Genomic DNA, 23,506 nt, shown 5'->3' with positions numbered 1-23,506 from the left:
GTGGTGTGTGTCGGTTACAAATATGTAGCATTGTCACTGAGTTGACATATCCCTTCAGAAATGGTATGAATTCTTTTCCTCCCACCTCCATCATTGTTTACTGCAGGTTACACCTTTGGTCGATGTCACTGTAGTTACAGCGTTCATCCCGTAGAGGGAGACATTTGATAGCCTACTGTTTGTTTCCCGTAAGAAATTATTTCAGAAGTCCTCTTAACAGAGCTTTCACCACAGTCTTTAACTTTTTTTCGGGCGCAGATTTACATGTTAATAAAGAAATCCAGGTTTGTTTTAAGAGTAGGTGATAAAACCCAAAGATACCAGGTACCAAGACATCTCTGTAAGCACTTTATTTTGAGTATCACGACAACATACTTGCAGTGATTCATAATTAATCTCTCCAAATGTTTTTCAGGGAGAATTGCTTGGCCTTAGTGCAAACTGACGAATTCTATCACATTGTAGTTATGATGCTGCATTAATCAACACAGAAAAGCTTCAACAATATTTTTATGGTGCCAATAATGTGCAAAAGGGGAATGTGGCCCAGAAACTCAAGTGAAAATAAACTTTATTGCATGGGCTGGTTGTAGGTTCCTGGTTGCACCAGTAGAGGTTTGATATGTTTAATAATGAGTGTTAGACACGGACGGTGCAGACTGCTGAGGGACTGTTTGCATGGCTGACAGATGCAGAGCGCGGCCGGTGGGTGGAGACAGTCTGGCATGTACAAGATGGACACCTTCACCCTGCTACACCGCTGTAGCTCCAACACAAACACGCCAACGAACAGCTGAATGTGCAGTATTTGCCGACTCCGTCAGCTGCTCATTCAAACTGCAGCTTGTGCCTGCGAGTCCTGCTCCACCTGCTGCTTTCTTTCCGGACGGTTTCTCAGTGCTGGAGGACTGATTGAGGCCGGGACTGATGCCATGCAGTGAGTAGCGACCTGTCCAGTCTTCTTGCTTTACATTTAGGGTATGTTTGATGTTTCAGACGTGAATAACGTAAATCAATGCCGCAAAATAACACACTTTGGAAATTACACCGGAGTTTTTACAATCAGAGAAAAGCTTTTTCTGTCCTCGATATAATTATGTCAACTTGTGACAAAGTTTATAGTTGAACGACACAACCTGTACCTAACACCTTCAGCTTCTGTTGTCAAACACTAAACACTCACTGTTGCTTGTATGCAAAGTGGATGTTGTGACTGTTGAAACTGCGATAACTCCTGTGGTCGCCCATCTTGAGTCGGGGTCTGCTCCGAGGTTTCTGCCTTCTAAAAGCCACTGTCGCCAAGTGCTTGCTCAAGAGGGAATGTTGGGCTCTCTGATGCTCCTTAAAATTTAATGAAAGAGTTTGGTCTAGGCCTGCTCTAATTTAAAAGCGTCATGAGATAACTTTTGTTGTGAATTGACACTATATAAATAAACTGAAATGAACTGAATTGAAACAGAACAAGGTGTTTGCCTTTTGACTGCTGTGTGTCATCATGTCCAAGCAGAGCTGCCCATGAAACCCACCTACTCCCTCTTCCAATGGTGATGGAAAACAGAAATGATGATCTGTGACTTTAATTGAAGACACAAAGCAAACAACTTTTAAACTTTCATTTTGCATTCAGAATTCTTTATTTTTTCCTTTTTAAGCAATACATTTTTGTATAGTTTTGCCATGTGAGATTTGTGTGCTGTTGTTCATTCCAATGTTCTTGAACGACAACATGGTTGTTAAGTGGGATGATCTGTGTCAAACCACAGCTATTTCATTGTATATCATTTTCCTTAGCAACACTTGAGCATGTGGAAGCATGTGACTTAATATTTGAAGAAGAATTAGCTAATTTTCTGAAAATTTATAAGCAGTGCCTCTGAGCAAAATGTATCTCGTGTCTGCTAACATTTTCTGCTTGATTATTTGCTGCAAATTTTATTTTTTTGGAAAGTAGTATTAGAAGTTCTATTCTTTTCTGAGTATTTTTTTTTATCACTGCAATAGTACAGAGTCAGCCAAAATAATGTATGCCCACACCTGGCGTAAATATTTAACTTGTATAAGTACTTCTATATATATAGATGCCTCTTTCGTGGTTTGATCAAATTACGATAACACTGTGTACTGTTGTGTGATGTTTTCCCAACAGAGGGCATTACCCTTTTTTCCTGATGTGTGTATACATTATTTTAGCTGACTGTATATAAGCTGTTGTAAAAGTGCATGCATGCTGGGGACTTGTGTGTGCATGGCACAAGTATACAACCTCTTCTAGCCTGCTATTGTTGAATGTTTATGAAGCTGAATATTAAAATAGGCATGTAGGGCAAATTCTTAGATGTTGAGGAAAAAGCAACTTGTCTTCTTTTGTTTTTTGGATAGAAAGCAGTTCAAATGAGTACAGTTTCCACAACAGCACACCATCTGTAACCACAACACGAGAGGCCGCTAAATTTTACACACTGGATGTTTAAGGCAGAGAGTGTCTGATCTCTAAATCCCTAAATGATGCCTTTAGTAATTAACCTCATATCATACACTGTATAAGGCAGTGAAACAATATTTTTGGACCTAGCAGCCAAATGAGACTCCTAGACTTCCTGTTGGTGTTTACAGAAAATGAATGATTTCTTCTAGCCGTGGTGGAAAGTAACTTACTGTAGTACATTTTCTCAAAACCATCAAGATCCTTAAATGCATCACCAATGATGATCCAGTGATATCCAGTATATACAGTGTAAATATATATTGTATACATGTACCAATACACTATGAATAGAGTCATTTTTCATATTGGATAATTTCACTTTTGATATTTTGAGGCTACAAATTTCAAAACTGAGGTTTCATTTTGATCAATTAAACTTGTAATTGACTATTGTGTGTTAATGGTATCTGAATAGTCTGAAATAGACTCTACTCAGCATTTCCCCAAACCAGCAGTAGAAAATGAAGTGAATACAGGAATGTGAACAGTTAAAATTCTTTATTTCTTGCATGTTCTTATCCACAGTCGGACCGGCAGGCTGTTAAACCTGTTATTTTGGCAAAAGGTTCTAGTGTATTTAATGAATTGAACTGCTGTGAAGATCTAAGATGAAACATTGATGTGTGCATCCCAGTGTTGGTCTGTGTTGTGCATTTGCATCAGTATATGCTCTGCATATGTCCCCAAGTGCCCTTTTACCCCCTTTGCTCTCTAGACATGATAGTGAACCGCCGGATGGGACATGTGTGTGTCTGTGCATGTGTGTGTAAATGAGCATGTGTCAGCAGAAGCAGGACAGTGGCACGCTCCCATTGAAAAGGAAAGGGGACAGGGGGGGGGGGGGGGTCTTCTGGCTGACGTTTGGCCTGGCAGCTGGGAGCTGCTCCGTTCTTTTGTTCTTCTCTGACCCCACTGACCTGGCACTCGCCCCAGTGTCGCACACACTCACACACAGACACAGACACACACACACCTGCATATAGTCAGACACATGACCACATACACACACACAAGCATGCACCAGCATGTATGTCAGTGCAGACAGACACACACTGCCATGCACACACACTGTGTTCATAGGCCAGGCCCTGTGGGAACGATCTATCATGACTTAATCATGGAGCTGTGTGTGTGTGTGTGTATGTGGGTGTGCATGTCTACTCTGTGAAAGAGATTTCATCATAATGGTAGAGCTGTGAATGTGAAATTCCATGATGTTTTTCATAACTTCTGTAATCACTTCAAAATACTTTGACTTTGTCGTTGTCTGAAAAGTCACTGATTTTTCCAGACTGCCGCTGGGAGGCCCTTCAAAGCCAGAATCCCAGCAACATCAGGAGGCCTGGAACACTTTTTAATTAAAAATACAGTTTTTTAAAAAGGAATATTTCTCATCTTTTCCATAATTAATGCTCCACATTCTTTCAAACAGACGTAAAACTTTTAGAGGTACTCTGAAGAATGTAGGTCATAGAATGAATGTATTTCTTCGTATTCACATGGTTGCTCTTAGGTGGTAGCCTGAAGTGTGTGTTGCGTTGTGCTGGCAAACACATGGTGAGTGTTGATTGCAGTAGTGATTTTCCAGTAAACATTTAAATAAGGCAGAGCAAGAATCTGCTGCAATGATTAGTGATTGTTAAAGTCATTTATAAACTTAAAACTACACATTTTGCAAATTATCAAATGTGCGAATTTCCTCTGTTTCATATGATTCTAAGTCTAAATTTAATGTTTGTATTGTTTGGACTGTAAGAAAAAATAAGCAAAATCTCACTGTTCACTGACATGAGTAAACATGCATTTCAGACAGAATAATGATAATGAAGACGATGTCCTCAGTTGCAGGCCTACTGTCCTCAGCTCCAAAGATGCAGAATGGGTTGATGTGTAAATTTTATTGACCGAAGTTATGTGGTAAATCTCAGAAATGTGACTTGCTTTGTGTGGTTGCTGAATCACTCCATCCCCATTACACCAAACACGAGCCTGCACGAACAGCAGGTGGTGTGTGCTCGTGTGTGTGTGTGTGTGTGTGTGTGTGTTCTCATGTTTTCATGCTGCCTCCTTGCCTCCTTAAGTGACCCAAAGGGCACTGGGCCTAAGGCCAACCTTTTGTGGCTTCAAAGTCCTTGATGACCCTGTCCAACCCCCACGACACACACACACACACAAACACACACACCATGTGTTCTGGTCTGGTTTGTTTGACTTCCCTCTCCATAGGTAGGAGCATGTGCGGGGGATGTTAGTATAGCATTAAACCTGTAAGTGTGCGTGTGTGTGTGTGTGTGTGTTAGATACCAGCTGGACGACCTCTTCCGCTCTCTCCCTGCAGCTCTCAGGCCTTGTTAAGGGGCAGGAGTAATCCCTGCTGCGTGGATCAGTGTGTATCCAGCCTCTGCTACTGCTGTTTCCTCATGGACACACATCCACCCATCTTTGTCTCTGCCTGGATTAACTTTGCACCTTCTCTGTCATCTGCCCTTTTCTCTCTTTTTTTTTTTTTTTTTTTTTCACTACCTCAGTTGAATGATTTCAGACATCCACTGTAGTCAGGAACAATTTTTCTGGAGGGGACTGATGTTTAATGTAAACAAACAGTCTTGTGGCATCCCACTCACCACTTTTTTGACACTTTCAGACTGACCAAAAATTATTATTAATTATCAATGATCAAATTGTTATCAAAAAGTTCACATTTAGGAAATAATCAGCTATGAGATTAGAATGCATATAGACAATATTAGTATGTTTGTACAAAATGATAATGTGTATTTTTCTTCTTGTTGCTAGTGAGAATCAGCTTTTTAAATTATTGGCAGTGATGTATTTCCTGTGATGAGAGACAGTACAAACTGCATCAAGTTGTTATAATGTATGTATGGTATATTTTGAAGACAACAGCGATCAGAGTGCTACAATGTACTGCTATGGAAAAAGGCAATGAGCTTTGGTTTACAGTCACCACCTCATTCTCCTTCCATTCTCTCCCTCTTATCATTATTGTCATAAGAATGCTGCTAATTCTGTTCATGCTCATATAAATCAACTGTCAAACGTCCATAAAACCCATGACAATGTGCCATTAGCCAATGAAGGAATCTCCTGCAGACATGTATAGTATTTATTTTAATATTTATTTAATCATTAATTATGTTAAATGAGTGCACATATAGGCTCCAACATGTAGTAAATTGTATTTACGTGGTGCTGTTGGTTTCAATGGTTTTGTTTTGTGGTAATGTTAACCACATTGGTGTACTCTGGCTTTAAAAATGAAAAATTCATGGATCTATTTTAGAAAACAATTGAAGAGCACAGGCGCAAAGAAAACAGCTTCAAGTGACTCAGAACTGTAATAACAGGCTTTACTTTCATCGCTGTGATAATTCTGTCAGATTTGGTCTCGCTTCCATATGTTTCCTCTTTTCTTTGATGTAGAAATACCACACAGGTCAAACAAAACTACTCACATTTAGCTTATGTGTAAACAGCAGCAAAACTGTTCCATGCTGCATTCAAGAGGCTTGGTAAGGTGCAGGCAGGCGGCCGGGAGCAGGACACCTGTTCATACTGCGACTGGAAGCAGATGGCCCACAAGACTCCTGCTCCCCGAGGGGAAAACCTGTCAGCTGAGCCCCAATTAAGGAGTCACTGCAGAGAGGTCAGAGAGAAGCATGGTGGGGGAGGCTGATACAGAGTGTAAAGAGAAAAAGATCCTGATACTAAAATAACTATTGTGAACTAATTGGATTTTGGAATTGCATCACAGTTACTGCTTAGTCTGTTAATATCCTAAGCATCTTTATTTCTCCTTTCATTCTGCAGTGTCCACCGCACACTGGAATGATCCAAACAACATAGATTTATGATGTGGCTGTGGAAGTACTTTTGCTATTATACTTCTTAAACAGCACAATAAGTTGCTGAAGCTAATCTCCGTGAAACAGTTTAAATTCCTGGGTTCTGGCATAATATAGCTGACTGATATGCATGTTAAGTAAAATTATAAGCTGTGGTATTTTAACCTTAGAGTATCTTATCAAAATCTAATAAACTGACCGGTGACTGGCTCACACTGATATTGATGTCTGATTTTGAAAGATGAGAAAAACCTCAGACAGAATTTCCTCATATGTGTGATTCATTCTCAGTTTGGTTGGGGTTGGTTGTGGTCAAAAATGATGTCTACGTCTACTATCACATCTCCTCTGTATACCAGCAACTGTGAAAAGAGTTCCCAATCACAGATGTTATAGTGTATGTCAGACTGAACTATTCCAGTGATTGGTGTATGTTTTCAGGGTTTACCATACTGTTGCTGATTAGCCTAAAGTGATTTTAATTCACTAAACCATTTTAGTTCTCTGTGCCTGTTTTTAGACAGTTTCTGAGACATTTCCACCTTGATAAAAAATATTTTGGTTAAAAAACTCATTTTAATCTATCAGGCTTCACTGTAAAATATCAGTGTTGGATCTGAGTTTCACAAACTTAAAAGTCATTTGCATTCAATTTGATGCATACAGAAGCAGTAGTAACTATCTGTTGCTGGTGTGTTTGATAAAGTAACATTCACAGGTTTCTTCCAGAGAGGTGTATTTGCATATAACCCAGAAGCTTTTACTGTAATAAGTGCTCAGCCCTGATCAGATTAATGTTGTGGCTTTAGACTCAGTGGGAGCTACACCCAGCAGATTTGCCTGTTTTACCATGGGCTTTCCATGAGAGATGGGCGGCGTGGCTGCCTTTCATGGTCTACAAGAGGATTTGTTAATTTGATGGTTGAATTAATTGTTTGTTCAAGAAACAAGAAAGTTACTGTATGTGCGCACGCATGCATGCGCGCGTGCGCACATACACACACACACGCACTCACTCTCTCTCTCTCTCTCTCTCTCTCTCTCTCTCTCACTCACACACACACACACACACACTCAGAGCTTTCATTTTGACCGTTTTTTTTTTTTGTTTGTTTTTCGGTTTAAATGACAAATAAATGTAACTTTGTAATTTGAGTTGCTCTGTTCCACTAGATGAAGAGACTAAGCAACAAACTAGGTATTTGCAAGGTGGGGGTATTAACAAAAAAGAGAAAGGTGTTAATATTCTGAGGGAAAGTGCAGAATTTCTGAGATTTAAATCGTAAAATAACAAGAAAAATCTTGTAATTTGTAATTTTAAAAAAACATATTATATGTTTAATCTCTTATATGAATATTCTCTTAGATTTTTAAAGCCTACTTCCACTACTTGCCCTTTTTTATGACTGCAGTGGATGATGACCTAAACAAATTGTAACCTATTTTGTGACTGGATTTAGTAATAAGGAAACATTCATAATATTCTTTTCGGGGAGATCGAATGAGAGAGAGAGAGAGAGAATGCTTATGGATCATGAAGCCTGATGTTAACTAGGCCAATGAAAAAAAAACATTGTGATTAAGTAGATGATGAAATGCTCATATACTCTTCAATCCTGCATGAGTAAGGGATAAACACACTAAGGATACCTGAGTCTATACTCATAGAATCAGGAGTTACTATACTTAACCTATTTAAGAGTAATGGCCAGTGAGGAGAGTGCAACATTTGACTGACCAGTGGTGTAGCCTTACCACACATTCAGTCAGTCAGGGACACCTGAAAATGCTTGTGGCTTAGCAGTAGCGGTCAGTTCATTGCTTTGGTTCAGGAAGTCTATCTATAATCTCAATCCTTGGATGGAATGACATGAAATTTGGTACAGACGTTCATGGTGCTCAGAGGGTTAAAGCTGGTGACTTTGGTGCTTTTGTGATGTTACTTCTAGTGCCACCCTTAAAGATAAGAAGGTGAATCTGTCACATGATTATGCTACAACATCAGCATGCTAACATAGTCAGTGTGAGCATAATGGTGGGCTGACATCAGCATTTAGCTCAATGCACAGATGGGATGAAATGCAGCCTTATTTAGTCATGGTCAAAATCACATTTTCAGCCATTAGTCTAAAAATTATGCACCAGTTGTCACAAATTTTTCACATGTTTTTCGGATAGGATAAAATAATGATGAAATGTTGTGTCCAAAAGGTCAAAGGTCAACTTCACCATGACCTCATAATGTTTTCTTTTTTTTGTACAACAGCATAAGTCAGGAACAGAAGGGCAGCTTTTTACCAGATTTCACGTTTGGTGACATACTGAATTAGTGACACTTATCTTGGGTGTCCACCTTGAGACTGTACTGATTGAAAAGATATTCTGTAGTTTCAGGTTGAACCTGTGTGTGAAGCTTCCACATTTTAGAATCTGTAGCTTCCTTGCAACAACATACATATTTGAAGCCTTGTAGTCCACCACAAACTCATTACCTTTAATGACACTGAGCTTCAGGGGATTGCTGCTGCACCAAGCTCTCAGTCAGTTACTACATGATATGCATATGCACATAAATACTGGACAATAGAAATGCAACTTATATTCTTACCTACTGAAGGCTAAATCAGGTTTTATTGTTTTAGTGGTGTTGGGGAAAAAAATAAGCTCCTGTTTTCTGACCTTAAAATGGCACATAACTGGAACTGTTTAAATCCAGCCTGACAGGCAGCAAGTCTTTGTTTCTGACCTTCTGACTAAAAGTAATACCCCTCCTCATATTCTGTGGCCTTTGAAAACACACCATTTTGTCATGGCTTTATCCAAACAATAAAGCCATACTCTCACTTTCCCTACTCTTTACCTTTTCTGCCTCTTGTTAGTTTGAAGGCTTTTTTTCTCTTTACAGGTTCCTTCCCCACCTGCTAACTTTACTCACACACACACCCACACGCACACACACAGAAACTTGCGCTCATAACACCCTCTTTGGGAGCACACACTACTTTTAACATAATTCGTCTCATTGTCTGAGTCAGCCAAGTCCCCCACCCATGAAACAAAGAGGTTGAAGGCGGCAGTCGTCCCCAGTGGGCCAGGTGTTCCGCAGAACTCAATTCTGGGTCCTGTGGGTTTTTTTCACCCTCTCTTTCTCCTCATCTGTGTATGTGTGTGTATGCACGTGTGCGCATGCATGTAGTGGCCCCAAGCATGGTGTGTGTGTGCAGCTGCCCGCCAAGGGCCCTTCTTTGTGTCCCCCTCCCTGCCATTGTCAACTCACGCCTTCTCGTCCATTCATGGCTTGAATCAGCATGGATGGGATGTGTGTGTGTGTGTGTGTGTTTGAGAGTGTGTCTGTGAGGTTTTGGGTTGGGGGATGGAAGGGGTGGAGATATTTGAGCTTATCTTAGTGCCCCTTTTTATTGGTGGAGAGGTGGCTGATTGGTGAGTATACAGACTAAGCTATGGTGAACACAGGGAAGCATGTGACGTGATTTTGTGGCCTGATTTCTCTGTTTGTATTGGTCAGTAGACTCAGTGTGAGGAGGGGATGGTAGATGTCTTACACTCCATCTGCTGTCAGTCACATTACTAAATGTGCAGCATCAGGACACTGCACTCAACCAAAAAGGGGAATTTGAAGCCTGATCTCTTAGGATTGCTGCTAAATTCAACCAGGAAGCCAGTTTTGCTCAGCCCCACTTGGATTGACAGCTTTACCTTCTCCAACTTGGATACTGAAATTTGTCTTATTTATTTTTTGCTTTGAAAAAGAATTTTGTTATACTTCTGGGTTCACTTTACAAGCACCGTTTTTGGGAAATTCCCCATGAAGTTTTTGAGACTTTGTGCTACTGGAATGAGCAACGGTAGTGTTTCAGGAGAGAAACTGTAGGAGTTGTTGCCCTTTCTCTGTTTTGCTTGCTTGCTGTTTCTATTGGAGGTGTATGGTAAGTATTTAGGTTTTCTTATTTTGTGTTTTTGCCTTATTGCATATTGCAATATTTGCAATATTGAAAACACTTTTACCATGCTTCGTCCCACATGCATTGCAGTGTTTGTATCATCATTATTGATGCGTAATTTTTATTATGAAATCTCCCACAACATTCCTTCCCAAAATATATTGTTAATTAACTCACAGTGGTGAGTTTAACAACAAAAGCCTATGTGTGCTGACATGACCAGAAACCTCAGATGTGCTGTAATGCTGCACATAGAGAAAAAGTTAGTCAGAGAAAAGTTCCAAAGTTGTTCTTTCGTCTGTTTGAAATATTTAAAGTTGCAAATGCCTTATTCACATAACACTCCAAATGTTGAATTATTGACAGACAGTGCTTACAGTTTATAAAAGAGTATAAATGAATAGTAGCTTTGCTAGCAGCTACGTGCAGAATGATGTCATAAGTTTCAACACCTATTGAATGGATTGCCATGAAATTTGCCAAGTGCGATTTTTAGGAATAAGTTGTTCACTTTGGAAGGTTTTGGTGCACATATATGAAGTGAAATTGAGACAGAAAGAAAGGCTCTGTGTGGTTTTCAACCAGGGATCCTTGGGGGATTCCTTGGGCTTCCCCTAAAACCTGAGGAATAGTTTAATTTTAATTCAATGTAGTAATTAATCAATCCAAGACAATTAGACTGTATATAATGGTGAGCATGTGATGATTCATTATTGCATTCTCACCACCGATGGTACATATGAAGGCCTATGACATGTATGCTCCAAGTTACCAACAAGGAGGCAGAACCAGACGTAAGCATCTGAGAGTCTGCAAAAGGCAGAGGTGAAAGTGAGTGCTACCCCACAACCCCCTATCATAAAGGTCAGATGACCGACAGTGGTGATATGTGTCACTGAGGATGAATCTGGACACCACCAGTTGCAGGAAAAAAAGTGGGGGAGGGTGGAGGAGATGCTTTCAGGGAGGTCCCCTGTGGCTTCAGCAGGCATCTGTTGCCCCCGCTGTCCATGTATTCCCCACCCCCACCCTCTGTGCTCCCTTTGTCCCCCTCCCAGCCGGTCACTGGTGTGGCAGACTGGCTCACTGCCGGGCTCAGCCAGCAAATGGCAGCCCTGAGGGACTGGTCAGGGTCTGGCCTCAGGGGAGCTCATCCCTCCATGCACCCTCAAGGGGGCTAACCCTGGATCATGACACATACAGACATACACAGAGTGCAGAGCCAGTGCAGGCAGGCTGGGTCACTGAGGTGGAGGCTGCAGCATCTGCTCACCATGGAAGGTCTCATCCCCCTTCTCCCACTAAGGAGATAGTGGAGCCCACCCATAGAAATTACTTGGTGAGTTATTCTTTTTGAATGCTAAGTTCATACAGTCTTGGATTGGAACCCCGGCAAGTTATAAAATAAAATAATTACAAAGAAGATTCCCAACTGTAACACATTCCTCAGTGTTATCAACTACAGGAACTGAAGAGTCTTAATTATCCTCCTACATTACTGTGGGGCAGGTGTTACAGATGACTTAAAAATGTCATGTTAAATCTGTAACCCACCTATCTGAATTCACTTAGAAATGAGATGGTTCAATTCCAAATATCTTGTTTGTAAGAGAAACGTCTCTAAAGGGGATGTTTCGAAAATAAATAAATAAATGAAAGTGCCAGTGCAACTCATACTTTACAATATTTGCTGTTGGAAAATTATTGAAAACAGGTACAGAAACGCTGCTATGTCAGTTCGATACAGGGAAACCACAACATAATTCAGTACTGCTGTGGTTGGTCCGTAGAACACCATTAACCAAGGACTTGGGCCTTGTTAAGTCTATCCATGATATGGTATTGGAAAGAGGCCATAATATCTTATCATAGCAAAACCTATTCTCATATTCATAGAAATACCCACAAAGTAGTATCATGTACAGAAACCTGAATGGTTTTACTCACACAGTTCAAGTCCAGATCTAAACAGAAAACTGATCCATTTTTCTGACCCATTGCATCCATTATAGAAATAAAAAAACATTTATGTCAGTATAGTGTCAATTCAGCATTAAATGGTAAAATTTATTTTAAATAAATTAGTATAGAGTTCTATTTTAAGTATTTTTGAGTGTAATAACTTTTTAGAAAAAAACAGCTCTCTTGAAATGAACAACTTCTCTGTACATTAACAAAGACCCTCATAAAATCACTGTACTTTTGTAGTAAAGGGTCCTATTGTAAAACAGAACTGATTCAAATCCAAGAGTAGGTCTTTCATTAAATACTTGCTTTAGACATGTAAAGTACCTTCTTTTCCCTGTATTTGATCGACCTGGGCTTCTTTCTTTGACGCAGCATAGTGTCTGGAGAAAGCTATGTGAAAATATGTTTTTAGCTTGTTTGTGTTACATATTTTTAAAAGCCTCATGCTAACAGTACAGTGTGTCAGTAAAAACTATACTGACTGTTCCTATGCAGACACATACAGTGCTTGACCACTTCTGTCTGGGTGATTTACACTTGCTGTGTCACAGTCATGTTTCTGCTGACTATTCAAAGATTCCATCTTACAACCTGTGACTGAGGCTGGTGACTGCTGCGTTACCAGGAATCATGTGTATTGTGTGTGTGTGTGTGTGTGTGTGTGTGTGTGTGTGTGTGTGTGTGTGCGTGTGTGCGTGTGTGCGTGCGTGTGGTGGTGGAGGTGAATGGGTTTAAAAAGACCCAGCCTCCGTCTGTGCATGCTGCTCAGGCCAAGAGAACAATACTCCCGTCACAGGAGGACAGATTGGGTGGCAGCTGCATTGTTGAAGGACGGCAAGCCAGACACACTTCTTTCCCCCACCCCTGACACACACACACATACACAGAAATACACTCTCGTTCTTTCCTTCTGTGTCTCTTTTGTTGTTGGCGGACCAAATTATTCCGGCTCTCTTGTGGCATTCAGGGTGACAAACAGTGGCGCGGCAGCTTAGACGTCGGGGTCGGGACATTTAGAGGCCCCTGCTTTCCGGTGCTTTAGCCTGAGATGGAAGAGACTCCTCATTGCTAAAATATAACCACACATACACATGTATACAAAATCTGAAATTCACTCTTTTCAGTGGGCAGTGACTGATTGATAAAAATGAGTCCACAGAGAATAGCATTTTACTGCTTTGAAGACCTGACTGGTCTTTAAATCCAATTCCTGTTTAATTTAAAGCCATGCTAGCTTTCTCTTCAAAATGGAAAGCTGAAATCCTACCTAATAGAAAACACTTTCGCTCAGTTTGATACACTCAGGGATTGGCTGCTATGGTCTTATTCAGCCTGGTCTGACCAATTGTGGCAAATGTTAGCAAGATTTAGATGATCAAATATAACTGAAATTTCCCTCCACCCACTTAATCAGGAGACATGTTTGCTGTGTAGGATATCTGTAAAGCAAAAGCGTCAAATAATTGACACCTGTGGCCACAGCTGCAACTGTTCAGTAAAGTTACATAGTCTAACTTTTCCTTATTTTTCCTGCCGTTTATCGAATATGCGGCACACATATTTTATTTGTTGTTTTTTTGGAGGTTTTGCGCTGCAAACAACAGCATACTGTCCAAACGGCAGTGAAACTGAATCTGAAATGCATCCATATAATAGATGATCAGTATTCTTGTTGTCTTCATAATGCTTCCATTAAGATGTTCTGAAAGCACACACAGAAGCTGTAAATAACTGAGAAACCCTGATATAATGTTTTCACAGACCTGGGAGTAGTTTAATCCTTTGGAAGTACCCTTCATGGGTATTTCCACAGATAAACAACCCTACATACAAACATACTGATATTTGTTTGTGTGAACCAGTGTTAAAGCAGGTCACTCTGTCCACATCATACCAGTAATCACAGGTGCTGTGCTAATTTCAGTTATCACATCACTGATCTATGACTCTCAATTCCTTTGTGATCAGCCCTCTTTGAATAATGTGTTTTTGTGTTGAGGCAAACAGAGTCAACTGGAAGAATGATCCTCCCATTGTTCTGTTTTTTATAATCTGCAATACAATGAACAAAAGCTCCTAGATGTTTCCCTCAGGCCTCAAGCAAACAAGAATAAGATAAATTCAATGATAAAGAACAGTAAATTGAATATACTATATGTATAGTCGCTGTGTAGCTATTATGTCATTATGTGTGTATTTTTTGATATGTGTGTGCATGTGTGTCCTTGGTAGAAAAGGAACACTTATTGTATTAAGGGATCATTAAGCAATGTGGCATCAAAACAGGTCCCTCTTTGTTTCACCAATCCACGCACTCTCACAGGAGGAATAGAGGCTGTAAGGACCATTAGGGCTTCTTTCAAACTGCTACCATAGAGAATGAGTCTTGTCAGGACTTCAGTGTCAGTGGCTTATATATGTTTTAAGAATTCTATGAACATCGAGTGAAATCCTCTAAGTCCCGTAAAATGCGAGGTGGGGCCTCCAGGGATCGGACTTGTTTTTCAGCACATCCTACAGATGCTTGATTGGATGGAGAGCTGTAGAAATTCTTAAACTATTTTAGCAGTGTGGCAGGGTGCGTTATCCCGCTGAAAGAGGCCACTGCCATCAGGGAATACTGTTCCCATGAAGGGATGTACTTGGTCAGCAACAACGTTTAGGCAGGTAGTATGTGTCAAAGAAACATCCATATGAATGGCAGGACCCAAGGTTTCCCAGCAGAACATTGTCCAAAGCATCACACTGACATCATACTATCATAATTTGGTCCTTGTCAAAGTCACTCAAACCCTTAGGCTTGCCCATGTTTTCTGCTTCCCACACATCAACTTCAAAGACAAATTGTTCCCTTGCTACATGATATATCTCACCAACTGCCAGGTGCCATTGTAACGAGATGCTCAATATTATTCACTTCACCTATCAGTTTTTATAATTTTATGGATGATCGGTGTACATTTAACAGGCGCACTATGTAATGCGGTTGCAAACAGGAAAATGTCCTGTTTTCTAATATAATATTGCCCTTTTTCAGTTATAATTTCAGGAAAAAAACATGATTTTGTTCAGGCATAATATTTTATTTCCTGAAGACAGCACATAGAGCACAACTGTTGTTGCTTTTGTTGCCTATAGATGGTGCAGATTGGACTGGAATAGGAGGCAGTGCTGAGGGTCCAAGCTAGAATTTGAGGTGAGAATTTATTGTAGGCTATGGTTACAAAGTCTGTGACGTCGTCAAGAAACTTTGCGGAAAATTTAGTTGTTGACCATGATCCTACATTACCCGTGGCAGAGGTTATATGCTGTGCATTTAAATTGCATCCATGTGCATGTAATTCTGCTCTCATTGTAATCTTTGTTGTGTTATTGCAAATGTACATTTTCAAATTCAACGGAATACTGTGTTAGGAATGCATTTATACATTGGACAACAAACAACAGGCCCATCATGTAAACTGAGAGGTGAATGCATGCATAGGTTAGGTAACCAGAGAGTCTTCCTGTGGATCATTTTTTACTTTGCATATGGCATCAGCTATTCGCTGATGCTGATTTCTTATATATTGTGAAAAAAATTAAAATAACCACGTTCGTTTATTTAGTTTGTGTAAAGAAGTAAAGAACATAAAGTCATAAATTGTGCATATTTCTGAGGTAAAAATAAAAAAAAAGTTTATGTCATCATCTACTTCATCTACAGGCCTACGGTGGAGGTTTTCTTGGCTGATGTGATCTGTGTGTTTACTTGTTGAAAGATATTATTCTTTGCCATGTTGTATAGTAAATATATACATGTTAGCGTGGCTCGCCGTCGCTTTGTTCTTGGCTCCGGCATGTGGTATTTTGCCTCCAGTCTAACTGAACCTTCTTTGACAACAGAGCTCATCGCTGCTAAAATGCAAATTAGAAGAAGTGGAATGGCAGGAAAGGGAGGTTGCAGTTTTGGGCTTTCCTTTTTAATTCTTAAAAACCTGTTGTGTTCCATTAGACTTCATGAAGCATTGCCCTTGTTACAGTTTCATTTTTGCATCATTATAAGACTACATTTAACATCTGAACAAGTGTTTCTGTTGACTTTCCATTTTGATGATATGTGAATTGAGGTAGAGACATATCAAGGTGCTTTCTACCAAGGGAAGTAAAACTAACATGGGCTGCACTTATTTATGTTTTACTGATGAAGAGGTTGTTTGTAGGTTTTTGCAGGGCTTGCTTGAGATTGCATGAAAAACCAGAGTAAAGAGACCTTTTCAGCTTGTGCTTAAAAATGGGGCCAAACTGCAGTGAATGCTTTTACACTTGGCCTTATCATAGAGACCTTATCATAAAGTGATCCAGACCACATTCAGATCTGACAGCTTTCTGACTGCAGTAGATTCTGCATAAATTTACACCTTGCATGTGTTTTTCGATATTTAGATATTCATATTTTGATCACTAATAACACCCAGTATCAGTAACAATGTTACTAAGTCATATAATAGACCTTCTAGATCTGACTCATTTCAGCATATTTTAACTCAAAGCTATGTGCATAGTATTACTTTCTTCAGGAATTTCACCATTTGATTCTTCTGTCTCCCTCAAGCTTCACTCTGAGGACCCGTCAGTGAGTTGTTGACTATCATCAGTAACAGTGGGGTCTGTCAGGTGCCCGGGAGGTCACGGAGGGCGTGGAGCTGGATGTATGAGACGGCTTCATGGGCGTGAAAGACCATCTGGAGGATGGGACAGGCCACATCCTCAGCCTGGGGCTGGATCTGGACTACCTCCATGTGGAAGGTGCTGAGCGGCAGGCCAGCCTGAGCACTCTGTCAGTTGCTGAGAATATAGGAGTCTTACAGGTCAGAGCTGGTGTCCAAAGTAACAGCAATAACAGTGCTGCGAGCAGTAGCGCTACTTTTAGTACTCATTCAAGCTATAGCAGCAGTAGCAGTTGCAGTAACTTTTCTGAGGAGAGTGCTGTCTCGGACAGTGATGATGAACGGCTCCCCAATGGGTCTAGTTCTGAATTTCAAAACCCTGAACAAGATCAGCCAGCTCACCAAAATCACCAAGAATCCTCCTCACGCTGTCAGAGAGTCAGGCTGGACCTGGCAGCAAATAAATTCCCTGGAGACCCCCCACAGTCAGAAACATCATCTCCCGTCACAGACTACCGCACCAAGGTTGAGTTTGCTCTGAAGCTGGGATACTCTGAGGAGCTGGTACTGCTGGTGCTGAGGAAACTGGGCACAGATGCACTCATCAATGACATCCTTGGTGAGCTGGTCAAACTCGGAACCAAGACAGAGATGGAGCAGCAAGGAGGTTCAACTGCCTCCCAGTTATCGTCATCCTCTTTGTCATCCTCTTTGGCATGCTCCTCCTCCTCCTCCTCCTCCCCCTCCAACTCCTCTCTGGACTCCTGTCACCTACTGTGTTCATCACAGCTGCTGGAGGACAAAGAAAACCTTCGACCTATCGTTGTGGATGGGAGCAATGTAGCCATGAGGTAAGGATGAAAAGCTCTTGAAGAGAACAGATTTATATTCCTCTAACTTCTACTCGCACATACATGTAGCCACATTTTACATGATAACTGCAATGATGTATTAATTCAAGAAGAAAATCCAGTGATGTAGACATAGCTTGTGCTGAGCTGCATCTTTTGTAAGTGTCAGTAGGGTGCAACTCCATTGGTTTCTTAAAAAAATCAGATTGTATTTATGCTAGTAAGAAAATGACCCTACTGGATTTACTTCCTCAGTGAACAGTTTCCTAATGTGTCTGAAGTCTAGTTAGTATTAGTTAGTGTCGTCTAGCCAGTTTCAAGACTGCTTGAGCACAGCGTGATGTTCCAGATGTGAGTATAGAGGAGCAGTAATACTTATCTTCATGACCTATTTAGGAAAACATAGTTGTGCCTACCTTTACTTTGGAATTGTCAGATGAAATAATGAAGTATTATCTAGCAACTGAGCTACAGTAGCACTGTTACAGTACAGCCATATGACTGTACTGTAACATTGCGAGCTCTATTCTGACTAAACATGTAACATGCAAACATGTTTACTCACTGTACGTAAACTGATTTTCTTGGCTGACTCCATTAAATTTATTGTGTAAAGTGTAAAGGATAGGTGCCTGTACATGAGAAAAACAAGTGTAACTTCTAGGGAACATTATGAGCTTAAATGCATGGATCTGTGCCATGCAGAGCTGAGGGTTACTTAATTGTTCATATAGTACTGGTGATCTAACTTGTTATAACTTGTTTCACAATGCCGGAAACCAGCTGGCTCTCATACATCTTGGTCTTCGTCCAATGAGCATGTTTAAACGAAAGAGGCAGAAAATCTGATTAAAATCTGATTAATCTGATTAGATTAGAAAGCTTAGCTTTCTAATAGATTTCATCTAATAACTTTCTAATACATTTCATCAACAAGATAGACTTCTAGCTTCCTAGTTCAATTGATGAGGAGGGTATAGTTTCAGCAACGTACCATAAAATTGATTAAATCTGATTTGATAGATAGATAGATAGGTTTTATTGATCCCAGGCTGGGAAATTACAGAAGAAAGCTTATAACTTAGAAAGGTTACAACTTTTGATGTGTGTGATTAGATTTCATCAACAGGCAGATTTCACTGTGTGAAGACTTCTTCATGTTATTATCAAATGCAGGGTGTCACACAGTCCGGAGTCCTGACCACTGTTGAATATGCCTTCATGATTTCCTTTATTTCGTCACATTCGTTGACATCATCCATGTTGGAGTTCTGAGTGTCTGTTGTACATCTAGAATATGAATTACTTTATCATATGCAGGTATCGTTTGTGCTCGTTTGTGTCTTTCCAGTAGGTGCGTTGTGAAATCCAAATCTGCAGCCAGAGCTTAGACTGTTGAAATGTGTTGTGCATTTGGTGTGTGTTTACACTTCTGTGACTTTCTTCATGTAGTGTATGTGGGTCAGGTAATACAGCTGTGAAATACTTGGATAAAAAATCCAGCACAGTCTAATCATCAAACACAGGTGCTCGATTGGCCGATATGAGGCAGTGTATATCTGTGCTGAAACTCCACCCATTGAAGGTAATTAACAACTTTGCCAAGGGTTGGCTAACAGACCAGATAAAATGCCTCAACATGCTCATCACACCTTCACATTACTGTTTTAGGATTACTAAGCCTGAGCTGCTTCCGTTCTACCTCCGAACCTTACTCAGTGTTGTTTGCCTCAGTTATTTCACGCCAACACATTTCAGCTGCCAAAAATGAAATGTTGGAATTTTTGACTTTCTCCAAAGCAAAGAGATCTCTTTTTGCTTTGTTCCAATATGCTGGATGTATGTGGATGCATGAATCTGACTAACCAGCTTCTTGCAACATTCCAGAGGTTATTTTATGTCCATATTGTTGATTGGTTGAGTAGCATTTATTTCATGGACAAACTGTGCAAAGAGCAAATAGATTGTTTCTTCATTTTAAATTTTGGTGGTGGGACAACCATTAGATCTGCTTTTAACAATGTCTTTCTGCTTTTCAGTCATGGAAATAAGGAAGTGTTCTCCTGTCAAGGCATCCAACTGGCTGTTGATTGGTTCTTGGAGCGAGGGCATCGTGACATCACTGTTTTTGTCCCTGCCTGGAGAAAGGAGCAGTCACGGCCTGATGCTCTCATCACAGGTAACAACGCCTGTCAGTAATGACTAAATAATGAAATGACACTGTGAACAAGCAAAATAATGTACATAACTCCTGCTCTGAGTTATGTCTTGTCCTCCTCAGCACTAAAGGGAACATGTATCAACTTTTTCATTGTTCTTTCTTTATGATTCACTTCTTCAGACCAAGAGATCCTACGGCAGCTAGAGAAAGATAAGATCCTGGTCTTCACTCCATCTCGCCGTGTGCAGGGACGCCGTGTGGTCTGCTATGATGATCGCTTCATTGTTAAATTGGCCTATGAGTCAGATGGCATCATTGTCTCCAATGACAACTACCGTGACTTAGCCAATGAGAAGCCAGAGTGGAAGAAATTCATTGATGAGCGTCTACTGATGTACTCCTTTGTAAATGACAAGTAAGCATCTCATGCCAAAGGATAACAAATTCTGCTGAGTGAATGATGAAAAAAATATTGACAAATCTGCAAATTACATTTTCTCAGGCTTATTTCTCAAGAAGATATGAATAATCATAATAATAATAAAACATCTGGCATCTGTGTTTTTTGCAAAAGAAAATGCATAATAGACCATGTGTAGGAGCATTTTGCTGGTATGAATTAGGCATTGAAAAAAGCTTTAACTGTTTTCCTCTGCAACATCGAATGCGTGTACCCATCCACTGAGGAACACTCATAAAAGTTCATAAAACCAAAACAGTATTCCTGTAAATTCGCACAATGTATCTTTGCACTTCCTATTCAGAAACTTTTATTTTCCCATCAGTGTCCTTTTAATCGTAATTACTTCTCTTCACTGATCACATTCCTTCTGTACACGCAAGAAAAGGAAGTACCTTCTTCAGTTTCTGGGTTGCATCTCATACAGTTAGCTAACCTTTGCTCTTCTTACACTTGTTATGGGTGATGTAGGTTTAAGTTACTTCTTCTGTTGCTGGCTTTACACCTTGATCGAATTGGTCTTCATCTTTAATGAAATGAAGAGCTCCCAGATTAAATTTGAATACACTGTAAAAACTTGCAGATAAAGAGATTTTCTGTGATCCCAAAATAGGCCATAAATGTCTTTGGATTCCTCTGAAACTAGAGAAATTCAACTATTTTAAATTAATTTATTAATTCATTTATTTAAAATTGGGGTTAATAAATAATTTAATCTGTTAATTGCATATTTAGGTTCATGCCACCAGATGATCCACTGGGACGCCACGGACCTAGCCTGGAGAACTTTCTGAGGAAGAGGCCAGTTATTCCTGAACACAGGAAGCAGCCATGTCCTTATGGTAAAAATATGCAGTTTTGTTCTTGCTTTGGAGCACTTCCAGTCTATTAAACAACCATAATATTTCATAATAACATCTCTCTGTCTTAATAGGGATTATAAGCACATTAGCTCCTTATTCACCTGTTGTTTTTTTCATTTTCTTATTAAATTCCTTGATTTAACAAAACAGTATTCAGATAGAAGATGACTGCCCTAGATTAGTGGAATTAACACAGATAAACAAGATACAAATGCTAGCCACTGACCGAGATGTTTATGACATTTAACAAATTAATGAGAAATGCTTTTCATTTTTTTCTGCATTTAGGGAAGAAGTGCACATATGGACACAAGTGCAAGTTTTATCATCCTGAAAGAGGAAGCCTGCCCCAGCGTGCTGTGGCTGATGAGCTCCGTGCCAGTGCCAAAATTTCATCAGTGGCATCCAGAGGCCTGCTGGAAGATGCCCTGATGGTGAAGAGCCAAAGTTCTGGTCAACCAGAAGGAATGGCTGAGGCTGAGCAAAGTCAGGACACTCCAAAGAAACAGCCAAACCCCAGTTCTCGGAACTCTCTCAGTGACCTCTTGGATGACAGGCTTCGGGTCCAGTCCAAAATGGAACGACGCAGGGGAAGTAACAGTAGCAGTAGCAGTAGCTGTAGCAGCAGCTTTCTTGGGCACCCCACGCCAGGAGGGCCCTCTTCATCAGGGAGCTTGGACGGATGGGAGCACCCCATAGGGAGTGTTGGAGGCAGCTCCAGGGTGAATGGAGTTTCAGGACCAAATCTGTCTGAAAGTTATTACAGATGCGAGTCTCCAGACCTGGGCTACAACTCACTGGTAAAAGCCTGCTCTAGCCTCAGTCTGCTCGTACCGCAAAGTCCTGAATGCTTTTTCCCAGCTGATCTGCGAGCTGGATCACTGCCATCAGACTGTAGCAGTGAAGGCAGTGTCAGCTCAGACTCTTTCTCTCCTGACCCCTTATTAGATGATGGCCCCAAGTGCCACCATCACCACCACCCTCACTACCATCATCACTGCTCTGGCCAGTACACTCAACCTACAAGTCGTGTCCCTCCTGGTCTGGGTCAGCGTAGTCCTCATGGCTATCCTATTCCTCCAGGACTGCATAGACAACATGGTTTTGTCTTGGAAGACCTTCCTTCTTCTGTTACCTCTCATGCGTCTCCACGTAACCTCAAGCCCCCTTCAGCCTACATCACACCCCATCCCCAGTATCCGTTGCTGAGCAGTTTCCCAGGGGAATTCCATACACATCCACCACGTCCATCCCAAACAGCCACTGCTCACTCCCACTCTCAGAACTCCCCCCATAGCCGCAATGCAATGGGCTCCCCTTGGCAGGAAAGTGGGCTCCACGACTCCCAAGTGTACAAACGGTCACCATTTCATTCCAGGCAAAACCACTCTGAGCTAAACAAACAGCAACAGCCTCAGATAAACTGGGACCATCATTACCAGCAGCCCCCTAAGGCTTGCTATGATCTGTTTGCCTTCCAAAGCCTTCCAGAAGTCCATGAGAAGGCTTGGCATTCTCCTTGGAGCAGGCAAGCCCATTCATCACCCCGTGGCCTTTCAGCATCAAGTCTTCAACCACTCCCGCAACTGTCCCTTCCATCCAGTACTACCTACAACAGCCACCTTCCCTCAGTGCCCAAGCATCAGGAGCCCCCTGCATTGGGTCGGTACCAGGACCTTAGGGAGAGGATGTTTGTAAACTTGAGCCTCATCTTCCCTTCAGAGTTGGTGAGGATGGTGATGAACAGGAACCCACGTATGATGGATGCTCAGGAGCTTGCGGCTGCAATTTTGTTGGAGAAATCACAGCACAGTTCTTAAATGAAGCCAGATGGTGAATTTACAGCTTCATCTCAACCGGTCTCACTTCTGCAGGTTTATGTCTTGAAATCATCTTAATGATTGTCAGGTTTGATTTACACAAATCAAAAGCACAAATATGAAACTGTCAATGGACTTCTTATTTTAATTGCAGGGAAGTTGCCTGATTGATTTTAATGGTATCTTTGTAAAGGGAAATCCTGAAGCTGCCATATTTTTCTATAAAATATGCCTGCTACTTCAGCACTTAAGATCAGAAAAGGTTGGGCTTTAATGTCCATGTTTGAGCTGTTGGTTATGAATTAAGACACCAGTGTGCTTAGGGAGGTTTTTAAATATGTTTCAAGGGTGTCAGTGTGGTTCATTTTAAATTAATTTATTTGTGACATTTTAAGTTATTTACATATTTTAAAATTATTCT

General features: G+C 40.7%; 1 protein-coding gene across 2 annotated transcripts; it reads left to right on the top strand.

Moving 5' to 3' along the window:
• The first annotated feature begins 104 nt into the window (after positions 1–104).
• Positions 105–23,506, top strand: LOC124067579 (probable ribonuclease ZC3H12C). 2 transcript variants are annotated; one of them, XM_046405052.1, is made up of 7 exons: positions 105–937; positions 15,420–15,477; positions 16,876–17,781; positions 19,821–19,960; positions 20,123–20,357; positions 21,138–21,244; positions 21,554–23,506. In XM_046405052.1, the coding sequence occupies exons 3-7, from the start codon at positions 16,988–16,990 to the stop codon at positions 23,083–23,085; spliced, it is 2,808 nt and encodes a 935-aa protein (XP_046261008.1). In that variant the 5' UTR covers positions 105–937; positions 15,420–15,477; positions 16,876–16,987; the 3' UTR covers positions 23,086–23,506. The 2 variants fall into 2 exon arrangements, with proteins under 2 accessions (XP_046261008.1, XP_046261007.1); XM_046405051.1 differs by lacking the exon at positions 15,420–15,477.

This window comes from Scatophagus argus, chromosome 11, assembly GCF_020382885.2.
Source record: "Scatophagus argus isolate fScaArg1 chromosome 11, fScaArg1.pri, whole genome shotgun sequence".
Lineage (NCBI taxonomy): Eukaryota > Metazoa > Chordata > Actinopteri > Scatophagidae > Scatophagus > Scatophagus argus.
The sequence above is the reverse complement of the archived record's forward strand: the minus strand, read 5'-3'. Positions and strand labels throughout refer to the sequence as shown.